This window comes from Echeneis naucrates, chromosome 18 (genome assembly GCF_900963305.1).
Source record: "Echeneis naucrates chromosome 18, fEcheNa1.1, whole genome shotgun sequence".
NCBI lineage: Eukaryota > Metazoa > Chordata > Actinopteri > Carangiformes > Echeneidae > Echeneis > Echeneis naucrates.
Genome location: NC_042528.1, coordinates 1,747,494 through 1,769,089, shown reverse-complemented (window position 1 = coordinate 1,769,089; position 21,596 = coordinate 1,747,494). Strand labels below are relative to the sequence as shown.

Genomic DNA, 21,596 nt, shown 5'->3' with positions numbered 1-21,596 from the left:
GCCGGTTGGTCCGTGTGTGAGTCAGCTCATTCCAATCGTCTCCTCTTCCGGCTTCTCCCCATCATCTTTGATCCCACCGGCTTCCTGTAACTGCGCCACACATTTCCAGGTGAAAGGTCACGCGTTTGGGCGACGCGGTGGCGTATCTCATGTGCTGACTGCGGCTCAAAAAACAGGATGGATGATCAATGGGCGGCACACGCCCCACAGTGACACTCGCCACCGAGGCAGGAAATCTGTGTCAGGGCATCACGATGAACTTTAAACGACCACGCCACCATCTACAGGCCAAACTTGGTACAGCAGGACTCCACATTCTGTCCTCCCATTCATCCCAAATACGACTTTCCAAGAGTCAAGATGTGTTTTTCCTAAAGTCAAAGAACGCAGAGAGCATTTTCTCATGTACTTCTTAACCTTGTTGGCAAAGCAGAAAAACCACAAAAGTGCCAGTAAACGTTGTTGTTGGTTTTTTTTTTTTTTTTTTCCTTAAATAGCAGAAAGCATACCAGGACACTAATCTGGTGTCTGGTCCTTTTCCAGCAACTTTAAATGAGCCTGGATTTGAAATTAAAGTCAAAGTTGTCCACATTTTCTGTTGGCCCTTTTTTTTTTGCTGCGTCCTGTCGGGACGTGTCGTGAAAATAATCATTAACAGGGAGAGTCAGCGTCCCTGCTGCTGACAGTGTGACACTCCAGCTCTCTAATATCCATCATCACGTCCAGGACAACACAGATTCTCCTCCTTCAAAGCATTTACTCGTTCGACAGACACTTTAATCTGCAGCACCTTCCCAGGAGGGACATCAGAGCAGCGATGGAAAGGCCAGGCAGCGCAGAGGGCTGAAGCAGACTGTGCAGATTAAATCAGCTTTGTGTGCGTCCATCCACATCAGAACGCACAACTGAGCTGCAGCGTCGCTGTGGACCAAACATTAACTCAGATACACGCAATCTAACAATCTAATTCTGTGGAAAAAAAATATTACATCATAATAAGTACATCTGCCTCTAATTGGTTTATTGCTTGCTACCACAAAAGCCAATTTCTCCTCCGTCAAAATAAGACAATAAGATGAAACAAGAAAAAAATAAGACATGCCCTGAACGGTTTGGCGCCGCGGCCTTCAGACGACGCGCTTTGAGCCGTAAAAACAGACGCCTGAAACTCTGAAGTGGATCTCACTCTCCTGGGCCTGAAGACATAAACATCACTTACACTAAAAGCCAAATTTGAAGGGGATTTTTTTTTTTTTTTTTTTTTTAAATACCTCTGTGCCTGGACAGGAAGAAGTTTTCCAGCTGATTTTTCTCAGGTAACTTGGTCACCTGACTCGTCAGCCTGTATTTTTGTCCACACAATGAGGTGAAATTACTTCCTGCAAGTTATCACCGTTTATTGCTTTATCAGGGAAGGTAACTTTGCCCTTTTAGCTCCGTCTTTGGTCTCCAACGCTAGCTGTTCACTCAGTTATACAAAAATAGAAAAGCTGAGGTCTCAGTTTGATTTTCTTTCCTGCATGTCCGTCTCTCGACACTTATCCTATTAAAATAAATCCCAAAACGGTCAGTAAATGTCATTAAAGGTTGTGTTTTTGTCTGACAGTCATCAGAAGAGTTATTTAATGTCCCCGCTGAGATCAGAGTCCAATTGGGATTGTTTTCAAGTTAAAGATTGTGCTTCACCTCAGATGACGTTCCCACCTTTTTTATAGCACCTGTAAAAAAAAAACAACAAACAAACAAAAAACAAAAAAAAAAAAAAAACGCACGCCACGCCGCTCAGTGCCGTAACAGGAGCAGGTGTAATTACCTGCCTTCTTTTTTTTCCAGACACACACAGACATTTAAACTCCTGTTTTGCAGCCAGTTCCTGACTAGATGGGGGCAGAGGTGTGAAGCTAATGTCCTTTCACACACTCACACTTGCAAATACAGTTATTTATAGAAGCGAGACGCACTTGAGGAGGCAGTAAATGTGACATTCTTGCCTATAAAGTCACCCACATTGGAGGTTGTGGGCCATTGTTGTCATGTGGCTGCGTGACTGGACATGTAAGCAGTCACAATCGAGCTCACACAAAAACACTCATATTTGCTTCTTCTTGATTTATCATTCAGATATCATTTTATGGTTCGCAGTGCACTCGCAGTGCACTCCAAGTGCACGATTAATATATTCCTGCCTTTCCGTGGAGATGGCGAGCGTTACTGCTTCACCTTTGTGCTTTACAGCTGGAGACGGACCAAACGGGGAAGGTTGCAGAGACCTTCTCTATCGAAGGTTATCAGATAAAAGGATTCTTGTCTGCTAATTTACAGCCACATTGCGTTAGCTGGTGCCATATAAATGTTTTTATCGCAGAGAGGGGACAACCTGATCAGCTTTGAACTCACCATCCTCCATCACATCAGGACGGCCTGCTGGAGGTGTCCTGAAGGTCCACTGAGGTGCTTACACCAAAGCCAGCTCGTCCCACAGAGGCTGGATTGGACTGAGATCTGTGGAGCCGACGCCTTAAAGTCTTTTATATCTAAAGCATCAGCGTGACGTCAGTCAGATTTTACGGCTCCTTTCAATAACCAGCTCAGAAAATGCCGCCTGTTTCTCCTCAGGCAGGAACTGGGTGACTCCACTAATGCGTTTTTCCCTTTTCAGCTCTCTTCACCATGTCACATGTTACAGTACGGCCGTACGTCACCCTTCAGTGGCTCTCTGTCTGTTGGCCTCTCGGAGGGTTTGGAAAAGGAGAGGAGGAAATGCCAACGTCGACAGAGGAAACGAGAGTCCGGCGGGAATATCGATAACAAGCAATTCTCACTCTGTCTCTCTCTTCTCTAAACAGGACGTCCACGTCCGCACCCATCGTCACGATCGCCATCAACGTCGCCGTCTGACGGCTTGTTTTACCTTTCTGCTGCGGCGGGTCGGTTAAACGACTTCCTGTTGCAGCAGGAAGTCACTCCAGTTTAGTCGAGGTTGACGTCATCTATCATTAGCGTTCACTTGTCTTTTATCAAACTTCATTTGTCTTTCATCTTTCTTTTCCTATTTAATCCTTTTCCACTGCACAAATACAACAAACGACGACGCTGCAGATTCAATCGCGACTCAATTTGATCTAAATGTTTCAGTAGATAAGAGTTTAATCTCTCAACTACTAATTCAAATTTTGGTTTGTATTTTTTTCCAGTCTTTCTCAGCTGCAGCTACACCCATGGCACCAAAATGCTGTCAATGCAGCCAAATGTGACCTCTGACCTCCCCACTGAAGCAGAGAAGGCAGGAAAAATTTTAACCGGCCCTGCAGCCGCAGATAAAAGCGTCAGTTATATTTCTCCTGATGCATTTTGGGTACAAAGACACCAATTCACCGCTTGAGGGTCAACTCGGGGGGCGAAGTGCTCTCCTGAAGGGCAGAGGAGAAAGAGAGACCTTCCTTTTCAACAGATATGATTTCATGACCATCTGCTTTTATGGCTGCATGACAAATGTTTGTTTTGTGCGAAGGTGCCACCAGACCGCAGTAACTCCTGCGTCCTTTCATTTTTACAGAAACAGCCTCTGTTAATGGAAGCCGACAGTTGAAGCAGAAAGCTCAACACGCTGCAGATGTTAGTTTGTGCAGCGGCCCTCAGATTATCAGATTACAGGACGCACAAACCTACAAACACACAATACACCTAATTTATGTGTGTTTTTCCGTCTATAATGAACAAACATATTATACTATTACAAATAACAACACAAAAATCATTGTGTTGTTCTTGTTGGTTCAGGCCTAACTAACAACACCAACAAAAGCCGAGTTGGCTCCAGTCAGCATTTGCTGATCTGAACCAGATCTCAGAACCGATGATTTGATTCATCCAGTTAAAAAGCTCTGTGGCGGCAGCTGCAGTTACTAAAGCCCAGGATAGTTTCTACAAACCTCAAAGATTGGGGAAAAACTTGAACTCTTTGGGAAAATACAGCTACTTCTCACTTTATTCCTCCAATAAATGAGTCTCAGTCTTACATAGAACACAATCTTTACTTTAAAAAAAAAAAAAGTCAACCGCACCGCCTTCATATGATAAAACCATCGCAGCGCACAGATGACGAGCTTGACAAGGTGAAGGGAAGTGTCACGGTGGTGACAGCTCCGACCTGTGCCGACCCCGGACACGACCATCCATCTCAGGATGAAAGCTGGATGCTGGGATGTGTTCACCGTTTTTGGTTCCTCCACAGGGAATAACCAGGAAGTGTGAAAAACGCCAACCAGGGCTTTGATGATGGAGCCGCCGCGGCGACGTATCCTGCATCCTCTGAGGTAACGCTCATCTGCTGACTTATATCACATCTATGGCAGTTTTTTCTTTCTGAATCCGGCCCCTCCTCATCCCGTCTCTCAGAATGAATTAGTGGAAAGTAGTCCTCTTATCCACTCAGCCATCTTTACCAAGTCGCCTGCTGCTTGTGCAACACTAAGTCGCACTAAGAAGCGAATATTTTAACAGATAACATTTGCTTGAAAAGCCTCAGAAAATCTTAAAACCAAGAAATCTGATCAGAGCTCAGCGAAGGCAGGATTTACAAAAATGATGTCAAACTGTGGTTTCCAGTAATAACGTCACACTTTGTTGCAGAATACATTAAAATAAGGAATATAGCACAAGTTTCCCAAAAAAAAGTCTCACGATTGTGTTTTTTATCTGTGGATAATAATTGAGGTATGCACAAAGGTTTTAAAGGACAAAAAATAAAAAAGCAGCTGCCCACAACAGATCTCTTTAAAAAAGCTTCGGGTCTTATTTCAGATAGCCTTTTCTATCATTCTGATTTGAACTTTTTGTGGCTCTGTCGCACACTTTGTGACTCACGACTGAAAGGTGCTATTAATAAATTTTTCTTTCTATGCCCACTCGCTTTCCCGCACCAAATGTCGACCCTGGATACAAAGCGTCAGAGGCCCAAATGTGCAAAAACGGCTGATATGAGTAATTCCACCGGCGGAGCAGCATCCAGCTCATACTGGACTTCCTCATTTACTCGGGATGCAAAGATTCTTTGGAACATATGAATCAATGGAGAAGTGAATTTTTTATTTTATTTTTTTTTTAGGTCTCAGCTGACTTTCTTCACAAGGAAGCAAAATAGAAGCTTTTAACAAAAGAGGTTTTGTTGCCAAACAACATCCAGTGGTAATTATGGGGTAGTTAAAAGAGAAGGAGGAAGTGGGCGGGTTGGACGGATGGGTCACAGAGAGCCGCCAAAGCAGCAGCTTATGAAACGTGTTGATAGACGTTTTCCCATAGATTTCAATACAATCTGATGGCTGTTAGACAGAATGAAGGTTCAAAGTGCTTCACTTTTCAGAGCTGGAGTTTTTAGAAACAGTCTGGAGTTTTTAAAGCCGAATCGCTATGAGGCCATGACCTTCGTGTGCAGTAACTATGGCAACGAAGGTCACATCACACATTCCAACACCACAAATCGATGACCCGCAGCTACGTGGCCAAACTAGCCGTCAGGCTGACGGGGGGGGGGGGGGGGGGTTGAGTGATCCTCCAGCCTCAGACGTCAGTAAATCAGGCTGAGGAGGATTTATCACGAAGGAGGATGGAACGACAGAACCTCATCACTTTTTTTTGGGGGGGGGGGGGGGGGGGGTTCGGAGGAAAGTAATAAATTACCTCACACAACATAAACACAAAGAGAGCAAAAGAGTGAGAGAGAAAAATATAATGTTTTCTGCTCTTCGCTTCAGATCCACGTGGAGACTAAACACTGGGAGGACCGAGGAGCGGGAGTCTTGGTGGTTTTCCTGTCATAATTCAGCCCAGGTCTTCCCAGGACAGAGGGGGTGCCGCTCGCACACACACACACACACACACACACACACACAGACGTGCTGTCTGGGTGCCTGTATCAAACATCTGCCAATATTTGCAAGCACGCATAGTTCAGATGTTATCTGTATTTTCCGGTGCACAGCGATTACTGTCTTCGCAGCCACCGACTAACAGCCAACAAGCCGCTCAACCGTTTCCCCAAATGCACAAACCAGTCTGTCCGAGGTGAATTTGAAGTGCGAGGAAGTGAATCCCAACTGCAGATTTAAAACTTCTACAAAGGACCCACCCAGTCTAAAGGTTCTGGTTCTAAAATCAGGTCCAGGTTTTAGGTCTCAGTCCACCGCCTGTATTCAGAAAATGGGCCTTCGAGCCAGCTGTCAGGACTTCCTGGACTTTGTGATGTCACAACAGAGCAGCCAAGCCCCACCCACTTGGCCCCACCACCCAACTTTGCAGGATCTGATCTCCCTGCGTGTTTTAGATCTGATACACATTTTTTTTTTTTATCTGATCAGCCAGAAAGCAGCCAACCAACCAGGAGACAGAATCAGATCCTCTCTTCCGATTGGCTCACAAACCTTTTGGTTGCTAAAGTATGGAGGAAGTTCTGTTTTTGTTTTTTTCCATACCTGAAAGCAACCTGAACAGCAATTCAGTAAAGACAAAAAAACAGCAGCTAGAGCTTTGAACACACTCCTGTTCCAGATAATTTCAATCTGTCCCTACGTGGAGGGTCAGAGGTCACATCTTCTGAACCTGCTTCTGTTTCCGATGACACACAGTCACAGAAGTTACAGTTGTTGTTTCGAATGATGAAAAACACACTTTTCCATTAAACGCTCCAGAGGGAAACCTGAGGGGAGGTGGAAAACTGCTCTGAGATAGTTTTACAAATATATCTTCTCATGGACATACAAGACCTTTGAAAACATTTAATTCTAAAGAATTGCCTCAATAATGCCGGAGAACAACTAGATGATGGGGTTTTATTGAATATTAATCAAGAAAGGGCTCAGCTGTGTATTTACAGAGGCAAGACGCAGGCGACTGTGCAGGTCACTGATTAATTTTTAATAGTTTTTGAAGCTCTGCGGCTCATTTGGACTTTACTTTCCTTCACAATAACAGCCAACAGCAAGACGGCTTTATTATCCACAAACCGAGATCCTGCGAAGCAATAATCTGCTTTTCTTTCAGGTCAGGATGCCAAAAATCATGCCACAGTCCTCCGTCTGCCAGACCGCCACATGGCAGGAAGCAACAACAAACTCACGACGAATCCCTCCCTGAGAAAAATGAGACCAGAAGTCTTGGCTCCTAAATTCAGGAGGTTTTAACAGTCCTCACAGAGAACAGAACAAAAAGCAGAAATGTAATATATGACATGTCGCTCTACATTTGAACATGTCACATTTAAGGAGGTATCTTTTTAATCACACATTTACAACTTCCTGATAAAATATCCACAAATTCAGGAAAAAAAACAAACAAACTTCAGATTAACTTTATTATTATTAACCCAACTAATTTCTGCCACTAACAGATGATCATTTATATTTCACTGTGGACAAAAACAGATTTCAGAATAACTCATGGCAAGAAAAACTCCTAAATTAAAGCCAGCACTGACTCAATATGTTGAAACGACATCAGTTAGCAGCTTTATGGCACAAATTTCTCTTATTTCTAATTCCTGTGGCTGGACGGGCCCCATGTCTTCTGCTTATGTAACCGATGAGAGATTACATGAGGACACCCTGAAGGCCCTGGCACGGACACACACATGTAGAAAACACAAAAATGACCAGATGCACGAGAAACACCTTAAAGGCATCACAAAGAGAGAGAGGAACTGCGAGCAGAGTGGAAAGAATCGATTATATCAACGCTGAGAGTCCCCCCCCCCCATCTGTCAGAGGAATTGTGGGAAACAGGAAAAAAAGACTTAAGGAAACGGCAGAAGAGTTGGAGCCGTTCTTAAAAAAAAAAAAAAAAAAAAAAAAAAAAGCAGCACGAGTCAGTCACTAACAGAATTGTATCTTATCTCAGTAAAAACAAGCATCGCTGCTAATTTATGGCCTTCATGGTAATCAGTGATTTATCTCCAGAGAACGCCCCAAACTGCTGCAAAGGTCAACAGGTTTCTGGAGGTTTTCACTGACCCTTCAACAACTTCATTTCCCATGAGCCTTAGCTGCCAACAAGCCTTTAAACCCTCATGGGACCAATTCACGTTCCTCTCATTGTAGACAAGAAGCATAAATGAGCTGAAAAAAGTCCCCATTTCATTTCAATGAAAACTTTATTTCTTTACAAGAGGCCAAAGCAGAAAACAATAAAACACTAAAGATTAAGAGGAGCAACAGCAGTGACAATGATCAACCGTCCATCTTAAGTCAGACGCCAACCACAAATACACATCATTAAACCTGACATGCGATATGTTCTCAAAGATGAAGCAAGCAGACGGATAGAAATCAGCTTTACCCAAAACGCTCCTGTCAGCAAAACAATGAAACCTGTTGAGGCTCACCTTAGCATGACTCACTGTCATTGGAAAAGTTGAAGGAGTCCTTTAGCTTTAAAGCAAAAGCCCGCTGGGTGTGCTTTTCTACCTGAAGCAGGAGGAAACCGGAGAGGAAGAGGAGGCTGACACCAGAGATGAGGTGGAGGTTGTGGTGAGAGGTCAAAAAAAAAAAGCAGGACTCTCATGTTTCATCACCGATGACCCGTATGTCATATCGTCCTCTAAACCTTTACTCAGCTTCACCACCACCCCTCATGGGACATATGGAGCTCATTACTAAACTCATCATCCAACATCCTCAGCAGCAGAAGAAGAAATAACTCCACACGCAGGCTGGAGGATCATCCCAGTTCTTAAAGATACTGTTCACGTCACACAGCACTCGCTGAGTTGGCCAGAGATAAATAAATGACAGGCTATAAGCTGTAAATATACTCCTTCCTGGAGCATTCAGCGAGGCCAGATTAACACTTCAGCCATAAATCAAGACCGGGGTAACAGCAGAGAACGGATAAAAGCGATGGAATCAGGAAAAAAAAAAAAAAAAAGTGTTCCTGTTTTCCTCATTGAAACACACTCAGTTTCTGAATTATGTAAATTAAAGAGTGTAGCCACAACAAAGAGACAATCGTTTGTGCGGCAGGCTCTCATGTTTGCATCTGTCTGAGACGGAAGTTTAAACTTTAAAAAACTGAACGTTGACTGACAAAACACAAAAAGTGTGGGATTCTTACCGGACTCACTGTTTCCATCAGCAGCTTTTGCAGTTGTGTGTGTTTTTGTTGTTTGTTTGTTTGTTTCAGAAGTGCATGACAGGAAGTGTGGTGCGATTGTTGTCATGTTATGTGCTGGGCCTTTTTTTTCCTCCGTAACCTTCATCAGTCGTGAAAAACCAACAAATGGAGATGACAGTGGTTCAGTGTCTGTTTCTGCTGCAGCTGATTAGCAGATCACTTGCAGGTGTGACGTTGGTCGGCTCACGTGATTGGCTGAAGCGAAGCAGCCAATGGCATGAACACATTTTCAGGTTTGGTTGTATCACATGATCTTCCTGAAGATAGATGGAGTCTGGCTGGCAGACTTTGAGGCAAACTGAGTCCAGGACTTCTGTGGTGGAAAGTAGCGCCAATAAAAATTGATATTTTCTGGATTTTACTAAACATGTTGGATGCTCTGACATTTCATTTTCATCTGAGAGCTGACACTCATTATCTGAAAAACCTCAACCTAAAAGGTCTTTAACTTCACCGCTGAGGTGACTTTTGTCTTGATAGCAGCTCAGTCCTGAAACCAGAACTTGACCCATCTCTGGAAAATCAAACATCCTTTATCTTTTACAGCTCTTAGCTGACACTTCATGACCTCAAGAAGAACATGAAAACTAACACCAGCAACTTAACAAGTTACTGCGTCGGGTGCCGAGGTCAAAGCCGCGGCTCCAGATACTCAGGACTTTACGCAGGATTTTCAGAGTGAAATAACATTTCAGGCTCCGATTCACAAATCAAAAAGACAAGCAAGAAATGTGATTGAGCCGTACAAGCTGCGGGGAGCTGTGACGGAGAGGCGGAGAGGGAAAGCTTCTGCTGAGAGCGAAACAAGAGCTGACAGATGGGCAGATGCAGAAATAATGGTTTGAGAGGAAAGTGATGCAGCTGTCTGGTAATGTCTGAGAATACAGAACCAGAGAGAGAGATGTATACATACTTAGAAAGAGAGAGAGAGAGATGAGGAGGATTTAGTTTGAGTCGGTTGTGCTGTGCATTTCTTTTCTTGGTGCAGTGTTATTTCCATTGCAGGCTTGCAGTGAATTTAGGAGGAAGCCTGAAGGATGTGAGCCCTGAATTATGTGTGCATTTGAAAGAAATTCAGGTTCTAGGAATCAAACAAGACAAGTGCAGAGCCTGGTTTGTGATCAGCATCTGTTCCGGGACGATTCAGACCTTCATTTCTGTGACTCAAGTGCAGCTTCGGCCGCCAAAACCAAAAGGCATCTCCTGCAGTCGTTTCATCCGAGAACACATTCCGCAGAGGGAGAAGAGGAGGACTGCTGCCAAACATCACTTTTGTTGTGTATTTATATGCAAAGACAATAAGGTAAACAGACAGGCCTGCAGATGTGGTTCAGTCAAACCAGATTCAGAAGCAACAGACTGAAAGTAAAATTTGGATACCGCAGCAGTTAACCACAGCCTGATGCACAAGATGCAATGATATCTAGAAATCGGCAGCTAAGCCGAATTTCATCATAAAGGAAAACAAATGTCAATAGATCGTGACTCCCTCATGATAAAGAACAAGTCAGGTCTCATACCACTGAATGCCACATTGCTCAGCTCCTCTGGCTGACTTTTCATGGAGCAGTTGGAGGATTTATTAGAATTTGCGCTTCAATAAAAACCCGACAACGGTCTTTAACTGCCCCACATAAACTCACTCACTGAACCTCAAACCATAAGTGACACCTTCATGTTCAACAAACAGAAAGTAGCTCTGTGAGGTGTTTGTTCCTTCCTGCCTGCTTCGGCTTTCACCCCCAGGCCAGCGGATTTCCCATGAGCCTCTTCTTTCTTATTCCACTGCTTTTAAAACACCTGAACAGTAATCGATCGTGAGCATTCATTTGCAGCTGTCGTACTTTTAGCTCTGCTTTTGGTCTCCACCAACTCCTGAGCGTTGGTTTCAGAATATCTGGCCTGTTTGGCAGTTTACAGGACGGATGAGAGCGGCTCGATAAATTGAAGGTGCGGGCCAGAAAACCAAAGCGATGAGTCATTTGATACACTGCGAGTAGAAAATGTTGATTAATGCAGCTTTAAAATAATCTGGACTCTGATTGGACACGGCCCGTATCCAGCTTCTCTGAAGGTCTCCTTGTATTACAGTGAAGTTTAACAGGCCGCAGGGTGACATGTCAGCTGTTCAGCATCAGATAAACATGTACGCAACATTAGTAATGAAGAAACAATGAGGGGGAAAGTTCAGGCAGAGCAGTTCCACATTACTGTGCAGCAGCACAAGTTCTAATCAGAACAGATTGAACCTGGAAACATAATCAGGATCAATTGTCTGCACAGGAGAGGCCTCCTCCTGTTCGTCAACGCCGAGACGTTCCAGTTTGATATAAAGATGTTTCCCATTAAAATTATCTCATCTAATTCACCCGGGGCTTCAGCCAGAATTGGCTGAATATCCGGATTAAGTTGCTTTAATTCAGTTTCACGTGGCCTCGTCCTACTTCAGGCGTAAACGTAGGAGGAGGCTTCAGGAAATTCACTCCAGGTTTTCCAGGAGACCTTTTAAACACTTTGCCAACTCGTCCTCTCTCCTTACTTGAAGGAATAAATAAAAAGGAGGAGCCGCATTTCTCATCTTTCATGCGTGTTTATATTTTTAGATGAAAAAAATAAATAAATAACTTGGACGGATAGGCCCTGAGCCAAGGCACCACTGAGTCCATTTGTCTTTGGTATTCTTGGGTTTCTGCCCTTTGATGATTACTTTTAACCAAAACTATGAAACTAAAGGTGGAGCCTTAAATCCAGATCCTCACAGGAGCAGTTGCAACATTTTCAGGCCAAGTTAGAGGTATTTTGGATTTTCAGGAACGATGTCTCTGGGTGTAACGGTTTACTCAGAAAAATTATTCAGGCCATTTGGGGAATTTATCCAGCTGTGTTGAAACTGCAGAGAATTTGTGTTATTAGTAATTTGCTGCTTTTAGTTTTCTAATTTCAATTTTCTCAATTTGGATCACAAGTTGAAAATCAGTACAACAAAACAAATGGCATGTTTTGCATTGTTTTTACAGCCTGTCAGCAAATTCCATATAAAGATTAAATGGTGATGTTGTGGTTGCACAGCAACAACAGACACAAAAACACACATGCAAAGAGACAACAAAAAAAAAAAGCACACAACACACAAATTCACCCACCACATAGTAGAAATGCATCTCTGGTCGCACCAGTCGGTCTCCTAAGTGCACAGATGGAGGTGTGGATGTGAGCAGCGCCGGTCCATCCAGCAGGAGCATTAGTCAGGACAGTGTGTGTGTGTGTGTGTGTGTGTGTGTGTGTGTGTGTGTGTGTGGCCCTTCCTCCCCCCTCACAGGTACTCCAAAAATAGCCAAGATGTTTACAAAAAGCCGGAGTGTTTAAAATCCTCCTGATCTCTCACTCCTTCTCCTCCTTCTGCTGTTTCTCCTCTTTCTAATGTTGCGTCTTCTTCTTCTTCTCTCCTGTACTTGACGTTACTCCTCCTCCCCCCTCCCTCCCCCCTCCCTCCCTCCCCACATGACTTCAGTCCCTTGTCCCTCCCTTTCTCTGTTTTGGTTCCACTTCCTCTCATTTTTGCCTCCTTTCAGACCAATTTAATCTCCTCTGTCGGCCCCTCCTTCGCTTCAGGAAACTGATCTTTTCTCTCTTCCTCTTCTGAATCAGTCTATTTCTTCAGCACTATTTTTTTTTTAAATTATTATTTCCTGGTGTTTTTAATTTGTAAACACGTGAACTGAGAGACGTGTTTTAATGAGAAACAACCTCTTTCTTTCTGTCTCTCTCGGCTGGCTGCAGATTGCTGTCAGTTCTTCCTGTGCTGGCCGCTGTGTGTGTCATAGATAACATGTGTGCTCTCTACTGTCAGAAACAGGAAGAGTGGCACTTGGTAGTTTGGCCCTGATGACAGAACTCCACGTGTGCGTTTGTGTGGTAGAAAGGTTGTGTGTACCTGTGAAGCTGCTGGAGAGAGTAATGTAATTAAACTTGAGCTTAATATTCTGAAGCTAACAGAAATCATTCTGCTGCGCACACACACACACACACACACACACACACAAACACACACCTTTAAAGTGCTCACAGTTCACCTTTATGAGCAGATTTAAAACATCATGTTATGGATCAACTGCTAGATTTTTAATAGATTACTATCTAGATTATATAATATAGAAATTGTTCCTCTTGTGACCTCTTGTGGTTTCACCACTCGCCAAAAAAGAAAAAAAAAAGGGGGGATTTGTGGGTGTGGTCAGTATGCTGTGACATCACAGCAGGGGTGTGGCTGGCTCTTTAATTTAAGACAAAATTTTTACTGCAGTTTATTTATTAGAAATGATTTTTCTTGGATTATTGCTTCAGCTTTTCATTATAACATTTCTTGGAAATGCGGTTAAATTATTCTGTTTAAACGTTTGCAAAGATTAAGATCTTTTTGCTCAAAATAAATTGTTATGAAGATTTTTCTTTTCAGATTTTGCTTTGAAAGAATGGTCAGGAATTAGACTCTAACGTTCCCCAATTCAATAATTTTGTGGAATAATTTTAGTGATATAGGAATTCTTCCTCTAATTAACACAGATTGTTAACTACATCTCCAAACCAGCACCACACTTTCATACCTGAGCTCATCCCTGATAACTAACAACATAAAATCCCAAAGCAGGTTCAATCCGATCCATCAGTCACAATGCTTAAAAAAAAAAAAAAAAAAAAAGGTAATTGTGCATTTCCTGAAGTTCTTCAGGGCGGTACTGATGTTTTTTATCCAGTAGAGGGACCCAGAGCCCAACAACAAAACACTTAGTCCATAAAGGAAGTGTGTGTTTGTGTTGTGGGAGATAGGAAGGACACATTTAACTCTAGTTTTACCCAGAATGCAACTGGACAATGCGGGGAAAATGACATTTGACCTCTCTATCCACTAATACAGATGAACTGACAGCTCAACACACGGCAGCTGAAGAAAATACGTGAAAATAGACAAAACACAAAAGAAAAATCAGAAAATTCCAGAAGCAATTTGAGAAGCAACGCACTGCGAATATGCACAACACAACCTCAGTGTCAGGAGACACTAAACATGGCAAAGGGGGGCAAACTAAAGCCGTCGCTCAAAGTCCAGCAGAGATTCAAACTGCCGATGTTTAAAAATTTCCACATTTGTCCACGAGGATGATAAAGAATTAGAGTCAGAGCTGGTTCCAGGCGTGCAGACCAGTTTCTGCTGGACGTGCATGCATCACTTCAATACCCAAATCATGATTAATCTGTGGATCAGGAAGTTAAACCGCCGTGTAAACAGCAGCGTGGTCGCCTCATTAACTCAGCAGGTGGGTGGACAGCACAAACGACAGAGGGGAAAACGTTAAGCAAGAAAAATAATTTATTTATAATGATATAATAATTTCATCACATTGGCATCGCAGAGCTGCGGAGGGTAGCATTTTGCTTTTGTTTTTTTTTATTTTTTTGTTTTGTTTTGCGCGTGACGCCACCTCGCAGCTACAGATCACACCATTGGATGGAGCGGGGAAACAGAGGTTATTCAATACATACACTGAATATTCCTTTAAATATGCATTTTCAATGAGGATTAACAAAAATAGAATAATTCCAATAACTCTGTCTGTCTCTCTAATTATCATCTCTATGTCTTTATATGCTGCCTGTACATCCCCAAAGACTGGGGCTTAAATTAGGCTTTGGAAAGGGGAGGGGGGGGTTCGTTTTAGTTTGCTGTGAGTGGCAGGACATCAGATTTTTTAGGATGGGCGACATGCCTCCTCCAGTGTACCCCTGATATGTACCCGCCGTGAACCTCACCCCTCTGACACTCCTTCAGGAAGTAAGATGCTCTTTGGCCCAAATCTGCAGCCACTCTCTCTCTCTATTCTCACCTTCTGTCACTCTCTCATAGAGGTTGCAAAGTTTGCAACTAATACAGAATTTTTTTTAAAGGGGGAAATCACCTTAAAATAAATAAACTTTCAAATATGATGGAATTGATTCATCAGGAGATTCTGCTTTTATTCTATTTTGTTAGAAAATAGAAAAGGGAAATATTTTTTTTTATATATACACACATATATATATATAAAAATCAAAACAAAGATAAACCTCTAGATTAGTTTGTTTGTTTTAGTCTTGCAGACCCAAACCAGAGCCAGCGCTCTTTCTTTAATCTTGAAAGTTTAATCAAAGAAAGTTTGGCAGTCAATACAAGTGGAAAGCTTTAAGTCCCATCTTGACCTGAGCTGACCCGAAATCTGCAGATTTTCTGTCGGAGCCGTCAGGTTCGTCTTTGGCAGCAAAAATCTAAACTTTTTGTTTTACTTGCTCGACTGTCATTCAAGATTCAGACTGGTGCATTTGTTGGTGTTTAAAAACATTTGTGTTTCTCTAATTTCTGTGGCGGTTTGTGTTTGTAAGCCCTTTGTGAATGACGGGGTGACTTGTGGTTGACTTAGTTTTGAAGTCAAACCTGAAGGGGCGTTTGATTTGTTTATGCTGGCCTGCCATCTGATCGTGCTGCAGTAGCCCCATTCATTATATTTTACAAATTGTTGTAAACAAACTGTTCACACAAACTTAGCCTTGTTTGTCTTAGTCAGATAAACCGTGATCTCCCTGTTGGCTTCAGAGGAAAATTTTTCCCGCCAAGTCTCCAACTTTTTTTTTTTTTTTGGTGTCTCCTAGCAACAGGTTGCTGTTTGGCCGCCACGTATCTGCAGAGACTGGCCGTGAAATTAAACCAAATTAATTAACGGGCGATTGCGGAGCTCTATCCTTTCTTGCTCTGCCATACCTTTTATCACTTAGCTGGGAAGGGAGTGAGAGAGTGAGAGAGAGCGAAAAGCTTTTAACGTGATTACTCCTCTGAGTCATACCAAGAAGAGAGGAGGAGGAGGTGAGGCAGGAGATGATGGAATACATCTAAACTTTCAGCGTAGTAATCCCCACATTCAGCAGAATCAGACCTCTGCTCCGCAGCCTCATTTCCCCTCCTTCCCTTCGTCCCTGCGTGCCCCCCTAAAGACGGGATCATGGATTAAATATTCAATATATTCCTCTTGTCAGCTCTCTTTCCACTTTATAGAAATGTCTTTTTCAATATAACATGTTGTCAGCATATTTAAGAAATTGGTAAAATAGCTCTCCAGAAACTTCGTGCAGGAATAATCTCAAAGGTTGTTTAAGGAACCAGACGTCCCTCATTGTTGTCAATGGGAAGATGATTCATGAGTTTTTGCTTCTGTTGTTATGTAAATTTGTCGCTAGTCGCCGTTCAGGTCAACTAAGAAGTTGCAAAAAATATGGCAGCGAATTGGCAGTAAGGTTCTTTGGCTCCGCCCATTTCTGATTACTCAACATATGAGATTATTTCCGCCTCAGTGTTTGAGGAATAAGAAAATCTTCCCTACAAAACGGGGCAGTCACCTTTTCTGTCAGCGTACCCATTTGTTGCTTTGTTCTGTACCGCTCCTCGCTTCGCCGTGAACGACCTGCCAATCCAAACGGGTTAGCTGATGGGTGGAAACACCAATTCTGCCTTACACCTTCCTCTCTTCTTCCCATCAATTGTTTCCACCTTCGTGCATCTGATCTGAGGAACGTCACCGCACCGCCGTCCTCCGTAAACCTGCCTATCAACGCTGATTTGGGCTTCTCCTAACTCCTTACAGCTCACCTTCAGATGCTTACTTGTACTTTTACTTGCTATTTTGGCCCAGAAGTCCTGTTTGTGTGTCTGTACTACAAAAATAATAGTTATAGAATAAAAAAAAAAACAAAAACAAAAAAAACCAAACACAGAGGGCGCTGCAGCAACACGCCCATAATTCAGTATACAAGGCAAACAAACACAGAGATTTATAGGTTTATCTTTTTCATTCACTAAATATTTAAAACAAGCGTCACTTGACTAGTCATCATAAATGGTGATAATTTATGCATTTTTAAAATTTTCATCTTTTTTTTCAGGATGATGGAATACCTGAAGGACTGTAGAAGGATGTGTGACTTTGTTTTTTTTTTTTTTTTTTTTTTTTTTTTTTTACTCTCCTGTTGTTGTGTGTACTTTGATCCGCTAGGGGGAGCTCCAACTCAATAGCACCGAGGGATAGTTTTCCGCCTGGGAATCAGGGGATGAAAGGCTCCCTCCTCCCGTCTACATGGTCCAGTTCATGCAGGGGATAAGTCAGGTGTTAGGGCTTGAATCACCGCTAATCCACAATGATCAGACTGTCCGCTCGGTGATCCAGATCTGGGAGGGGTTTGTTTCATTCACAGTCCAAAAGTCAAGGTCCTTAATGCAGAAACACAACTGAACCCTGACTGTTTCTGTGTATTTGTGCACGGATTCCATCCATTCATTCATTCATTCATGCATTCATCCGTCCCATTTTCAAATGGATACTGTAAAGGAAGCTAAAGAAAAAGTAGAAAAACTCAATGAGCAAGAAGAAAGAGAGAAGGCAGAAGATAAGTGCCGATAGAAAGATGTTAATGCGCTCTCAAACTAAGCACAGCGTCGATTTTCTTAACAGTCATTCATTGACATTCATCCGGTGTCGTGTCGTCTGCTGAGCTCAGATGCATAGACTGAATGCAGAGAGGAGGTGAAGAGGAAGGAGAGGGAGAAAAGAGATGAGGCGGGGGGGGTCAAGGAGAGGATGGAAGGAAGGTCAGAAAAGGAAGGAAGAGATCGGTGGAGGATGGAAAAAAAAAAAAAGGTGGTGCTACATGCCAAAGGAGAGAGAGATGCTGTGTGTATTCACGTGTGCTATTATTCCAGGAGAGAAGAAGACAGAGATGATGATAAACCGAGAGACGGCAGATGGAGTGTGTGCTCCGGCAGCGAGGAAAAGGGGAAGAAGAAGAAGAAGAAGAGGAGGAGGAGGCGGCGCAGACAACCGCCTTCCCCTCGGAGACGATGCAACACAAAACAGAAAGCATTCGACCCTGAAATGTCGGTCAGACAGACAGACGGACGGATGGATGGATGGAAACTGTTTCCTGCCAGAGCTCTGGAGGATTATTCCGCTTTCCGGAGGAACCCATTGGTTGACGACTCCTCCAAAACCCTTATGGTTCCATAGCACAAAGATGAATGTGGGGGGGGTGATGCACACACATTCAAACAGACGTAGGTGCAATATGCACACAAAGTGAGGACACACACATGCACTCCCTCTTTGCTCGCCTCGCTTCTTCCCACTTGGTTCTCAGCATTTCCCTCTGTGCACACACGTGAACACACATGTGCACCGTTGGAGTGCTTCGGTCCCGTCCGAGACCACAATGAATAAAAACCCTGTTTAACAGCCAGGCCTGCTTCATGCTCTCCGTACAGAAACTCCACAGGCCTGATTTCATCTGTGCACACACTTGTTCGGACACATTTGTGGTCCGTTCTGCTTGTCTTCCAATGGCGTTGCACCTTAATGTGTTTGTGTTTGTGTTTCCATTTGTGTTTTTCCTCCATGGTGTGGGCAGTTTGAAGTCCAAGCTGTTTGCTGCTCTGTACACTATTTTTAGCCTCGCCTGCATACGATGTCCGTTTGATAGATGCGTAACGTTTGTCTTTGTACACGATACTCAGTACAATCCAACTGAACATTTTCAGAATATGGCCATCGAGCAAGTGTAGCGAAAAATATATGCAAAAAAAAAAAAAAAAAAACAACAACAAATCCTCCAAAGGCTGAAAAAATAAGAAGTTTCTCGAGCTCAAACTGTAGCAATGCAAAGGCTGAATCATGTAAACGACGTCCGACGCCAACAAAAAGAAAGTGCTTTTTCCTAAAATGTTGTCCGTTCGCCGGGTCTCTCCGTGGAATGTTGTGTGTTTGTAACACGAGCAATGAAAGCTGTGACATGCTCATGCCTCCTTGTCTTTGGTGGCACAAAAAAGCCCCGCTTGTGATTTCTCTTTGTAAACCCTCCACTATATTTGACGACGACAGCGCTGATGCCTGCTCCGCCGCCAGAGAGAGAAGATTTAGGGAATAATTGCTTCCTCAGGTGCCTCATCAATAATTTACCCTTCATTTCACGTAGGTCTGCAGCTGTCAGGCTGTAGTGCTACTGGCTGGAGGGTTTTGGTTCGTCGATGAATATTTGAAAGTCTCACGTCTCCTGTATCTTATTCTGTTTACTTCTTGGATTCGTTTGATGACTAATCTTCTGGGGTATCCTCGTGGATCGGGATAATTAGTTACAGATACAGACACATCGTCATCATCAGGGACTTTTGGTGTCATCGTCCAGATGGAGCTAGGAATAAAGATATCCACAGTATAACTTGTTCCTAACGTAGGCTGCACCCGTCCGTTAATCCTTCCAGCTTCCCTCCTGAAAAAAAAAAAAAAATTCCCAATGAGGAAAAGATGGTGCAGTGTTCAGGCAAAACTTCGAAGCTTCCACCTTTTGTTGAAAAATTTGTGGGAACAAACTTTGCTCTGCACAGCTTTTCTCGGGAACAGGGAACAATAGCGCTCCAACCGTGGGAGGGACCATTTTGTCCAAGGTGTGCTCCAATTTGATTGGACAGTGCAAATGGTCAATCAGTAGTTGGAGCGATCTGGTTGGACATGTTCGTCAGATTGGTAGGTAGCTTTGTCCTCAGCAAACGGACCTGGTTAACATCCGTTAATAACACGGCCCTTCACTGATCGGTGGGTTTGCCATTGTTGCTGGATGTTGCCTCTCCTCCGTCGGCCGTCGATGTGTTGGTGGAGAACTCTGTGACCCGTCGTGCCAGAGGGTTTGTGCTTTTGAGAAGCTCCATGGCAGAAACTCTGGCCCCTCCAGCGGAAGACTTGGAGCCTTTCTTCTGAAGCAGGGCCATGAAGTTCTCGTTGCGGGAGCTTGACCGCTGACTGCTGCCCAGCGTCAGGTTTCGGAGGTCGCTGCCGCTGGTGCTGTGCTTCACCGGGGACACCAGGCTCTGGCGGCTGCCGAAGGAATCGGACGGCTCCTTACGACCCAGAACCTTTCGCTTAGACCTGGAGATAAGAGGAGAATTCATTGTGTCACTGTTATCATTCATTTCTTCAAATGTATTCCTCTACCTAAATTTCTTACACTTCGACTGACATCTCTCTTTTTAGAGAATGAATGTAAAACGCACCACTAAAGAAGGAATTCCTTCCTTTCTTGTAAGAGATGAAAGCACTAACTCCGGTTCCTCTGTTCAGCCTTTCAAACTATTTTCAGCATCATGCAAGGTAAAAAAAAAAAATCATGAACACTTGTTGCTTAGAGACGAGCACTTTCTTCTGATTCTCTGTGTGTGCTTGATTCCATATTTTTCTGAAACATGGACAAAATAAGAGCTGCCGGTCTTTGCAGTAACCCGCTGTACATGTAGTCGTTGCTAGGGAACCTTTTGCTCTGTCCGCCTCGCACCTTTTCAACAAGACAATGTGTTATTTCGTCACGTTACGGCTTATACTAAACTGGCAGGCGAGCTCGGAGACGACTGAGAACAGTCTTTAAGTTTTAAAACAAACGTGCTTCTTAACCTTTTAAACAGCTTCTGGTGTCGTGTCATAGTATCTTAGTGCACGTCCAAACCTGTGTATGATGGTGAACAGGTCTTCGGTGGTGTGTGTTGTGGGTGTGCTGGCCATCAGGTCGTCATCTGTTTCCTCAGCGATGTGGAGCACCGTCTTCTCGTTGGGGTCATCTGCACGAGACAGAGGAGTCACACAAAAACACAACATTAACAAACAAAACACATCACACATTACTGCTGACTGTTCGACTATTTGTCTTAGCATAATACGCTCGCACATCTCTCGCAATTCAAGTAAATCCGACTCAATCACACCCAGAGCCAGTCAGTAATGAGACATTAATGATGGATGTCATTTTCGCTGTCACAAACAGCAGGTACCACTCTGTGTGTTAATTTGGACCAATTTTCAAGCAGTTGAGTTCGATTTGCTTGAAAATGTGAGAATTTTCTCCTGGCAAAAGCAGGAAGGGGAAGAATCTTCATCACCTTCAGCAGCTTTAAAAAAAAAAAAATACAACGTGACTCTGTTTGGGGCAAATCTTCTCCATGAACACACCTGGCCCGATGGCGGCGCTGGGCACCTTCCCTTCCAGATCTGTGAGAGATGAATCCTGCAGAGACGACTGAAGTGACGACTCTTTTGAACTATCCTCGTCTGTTCCCAAGTGGTTCTCATCTTGCTCCGGCATATCTGGCACACCGGGAATGTCATCTGGTGGGGACGCACCGACGGGAGACCGAAGGCCCACGGGGCTGTCGGTTTGAGGTGTCGGCCGATCTGTGCCACCATTAGTGGAGGAGTGGACAGACGTAGGAAGAAGCAGAACATTTGGCTTCTTGGGGACTGGAGGTGGAACCTGGAGATGAATTATCATTTTGTTAATCCTGAGTGTGATTGAAATTACTTAAACATGAGGACATTAGTGAT

General features: G+C 43.6%; 2 protein-coding genes across 3 annotated transcripts in view; both read right to left on the bottom strand.

The window, feature by feature from the left end:
• The window catches only part of arhgap36 (Rho GTPase activating protein 36), a 31,591-nt gene extending 18,998 nt beyond the window's left edge, over positions 1–12,593 (bottom strand). For both annotated transcript variants that reach the window (XM_029526842.1, XM_029526843.1), the window contains exon 1: positions 12,306–12,593. In XM_029526842.1, coding sequence (XP_029382702.1) covers positions 12,306–12,404 — 99 coding nt within the window. In that variant the 5' untranslated portion in view covers positions 12,405–12,593. The remainder of the gene's footprint in view (positions 1–12,305) is intronic.
• A 6,254-nt stretch (positions 12,594–18,847) lies between these two features.
• The window catches only part of nhsl2 (NHS-like 2), a 70,370-nt gene continuing 67,621 nt past the window's right edge, over positions 18,848–21,596 (bottom strand). The window contains exons 10-12 of the mRNA XM_029526918.1: positions 21,225–21,525; positions 20,725–20,836; positions 18,848–20,153 (exon numbers count right to left, since the gene is read on the bottom strand). Of these exons, the coding sequence (XP_029382778.1) occupies positions 19,814–20,153; positions 20,725–20,836; positions 21,225–21,525 (753 nt within the window). The 3' untranslated portion in view covers positions 18,848–19,813. The remainder of the gene's footprint in view (positions 20,154–20,724; positions 20,837–21,224; positions 21,526–21,596) is intronic.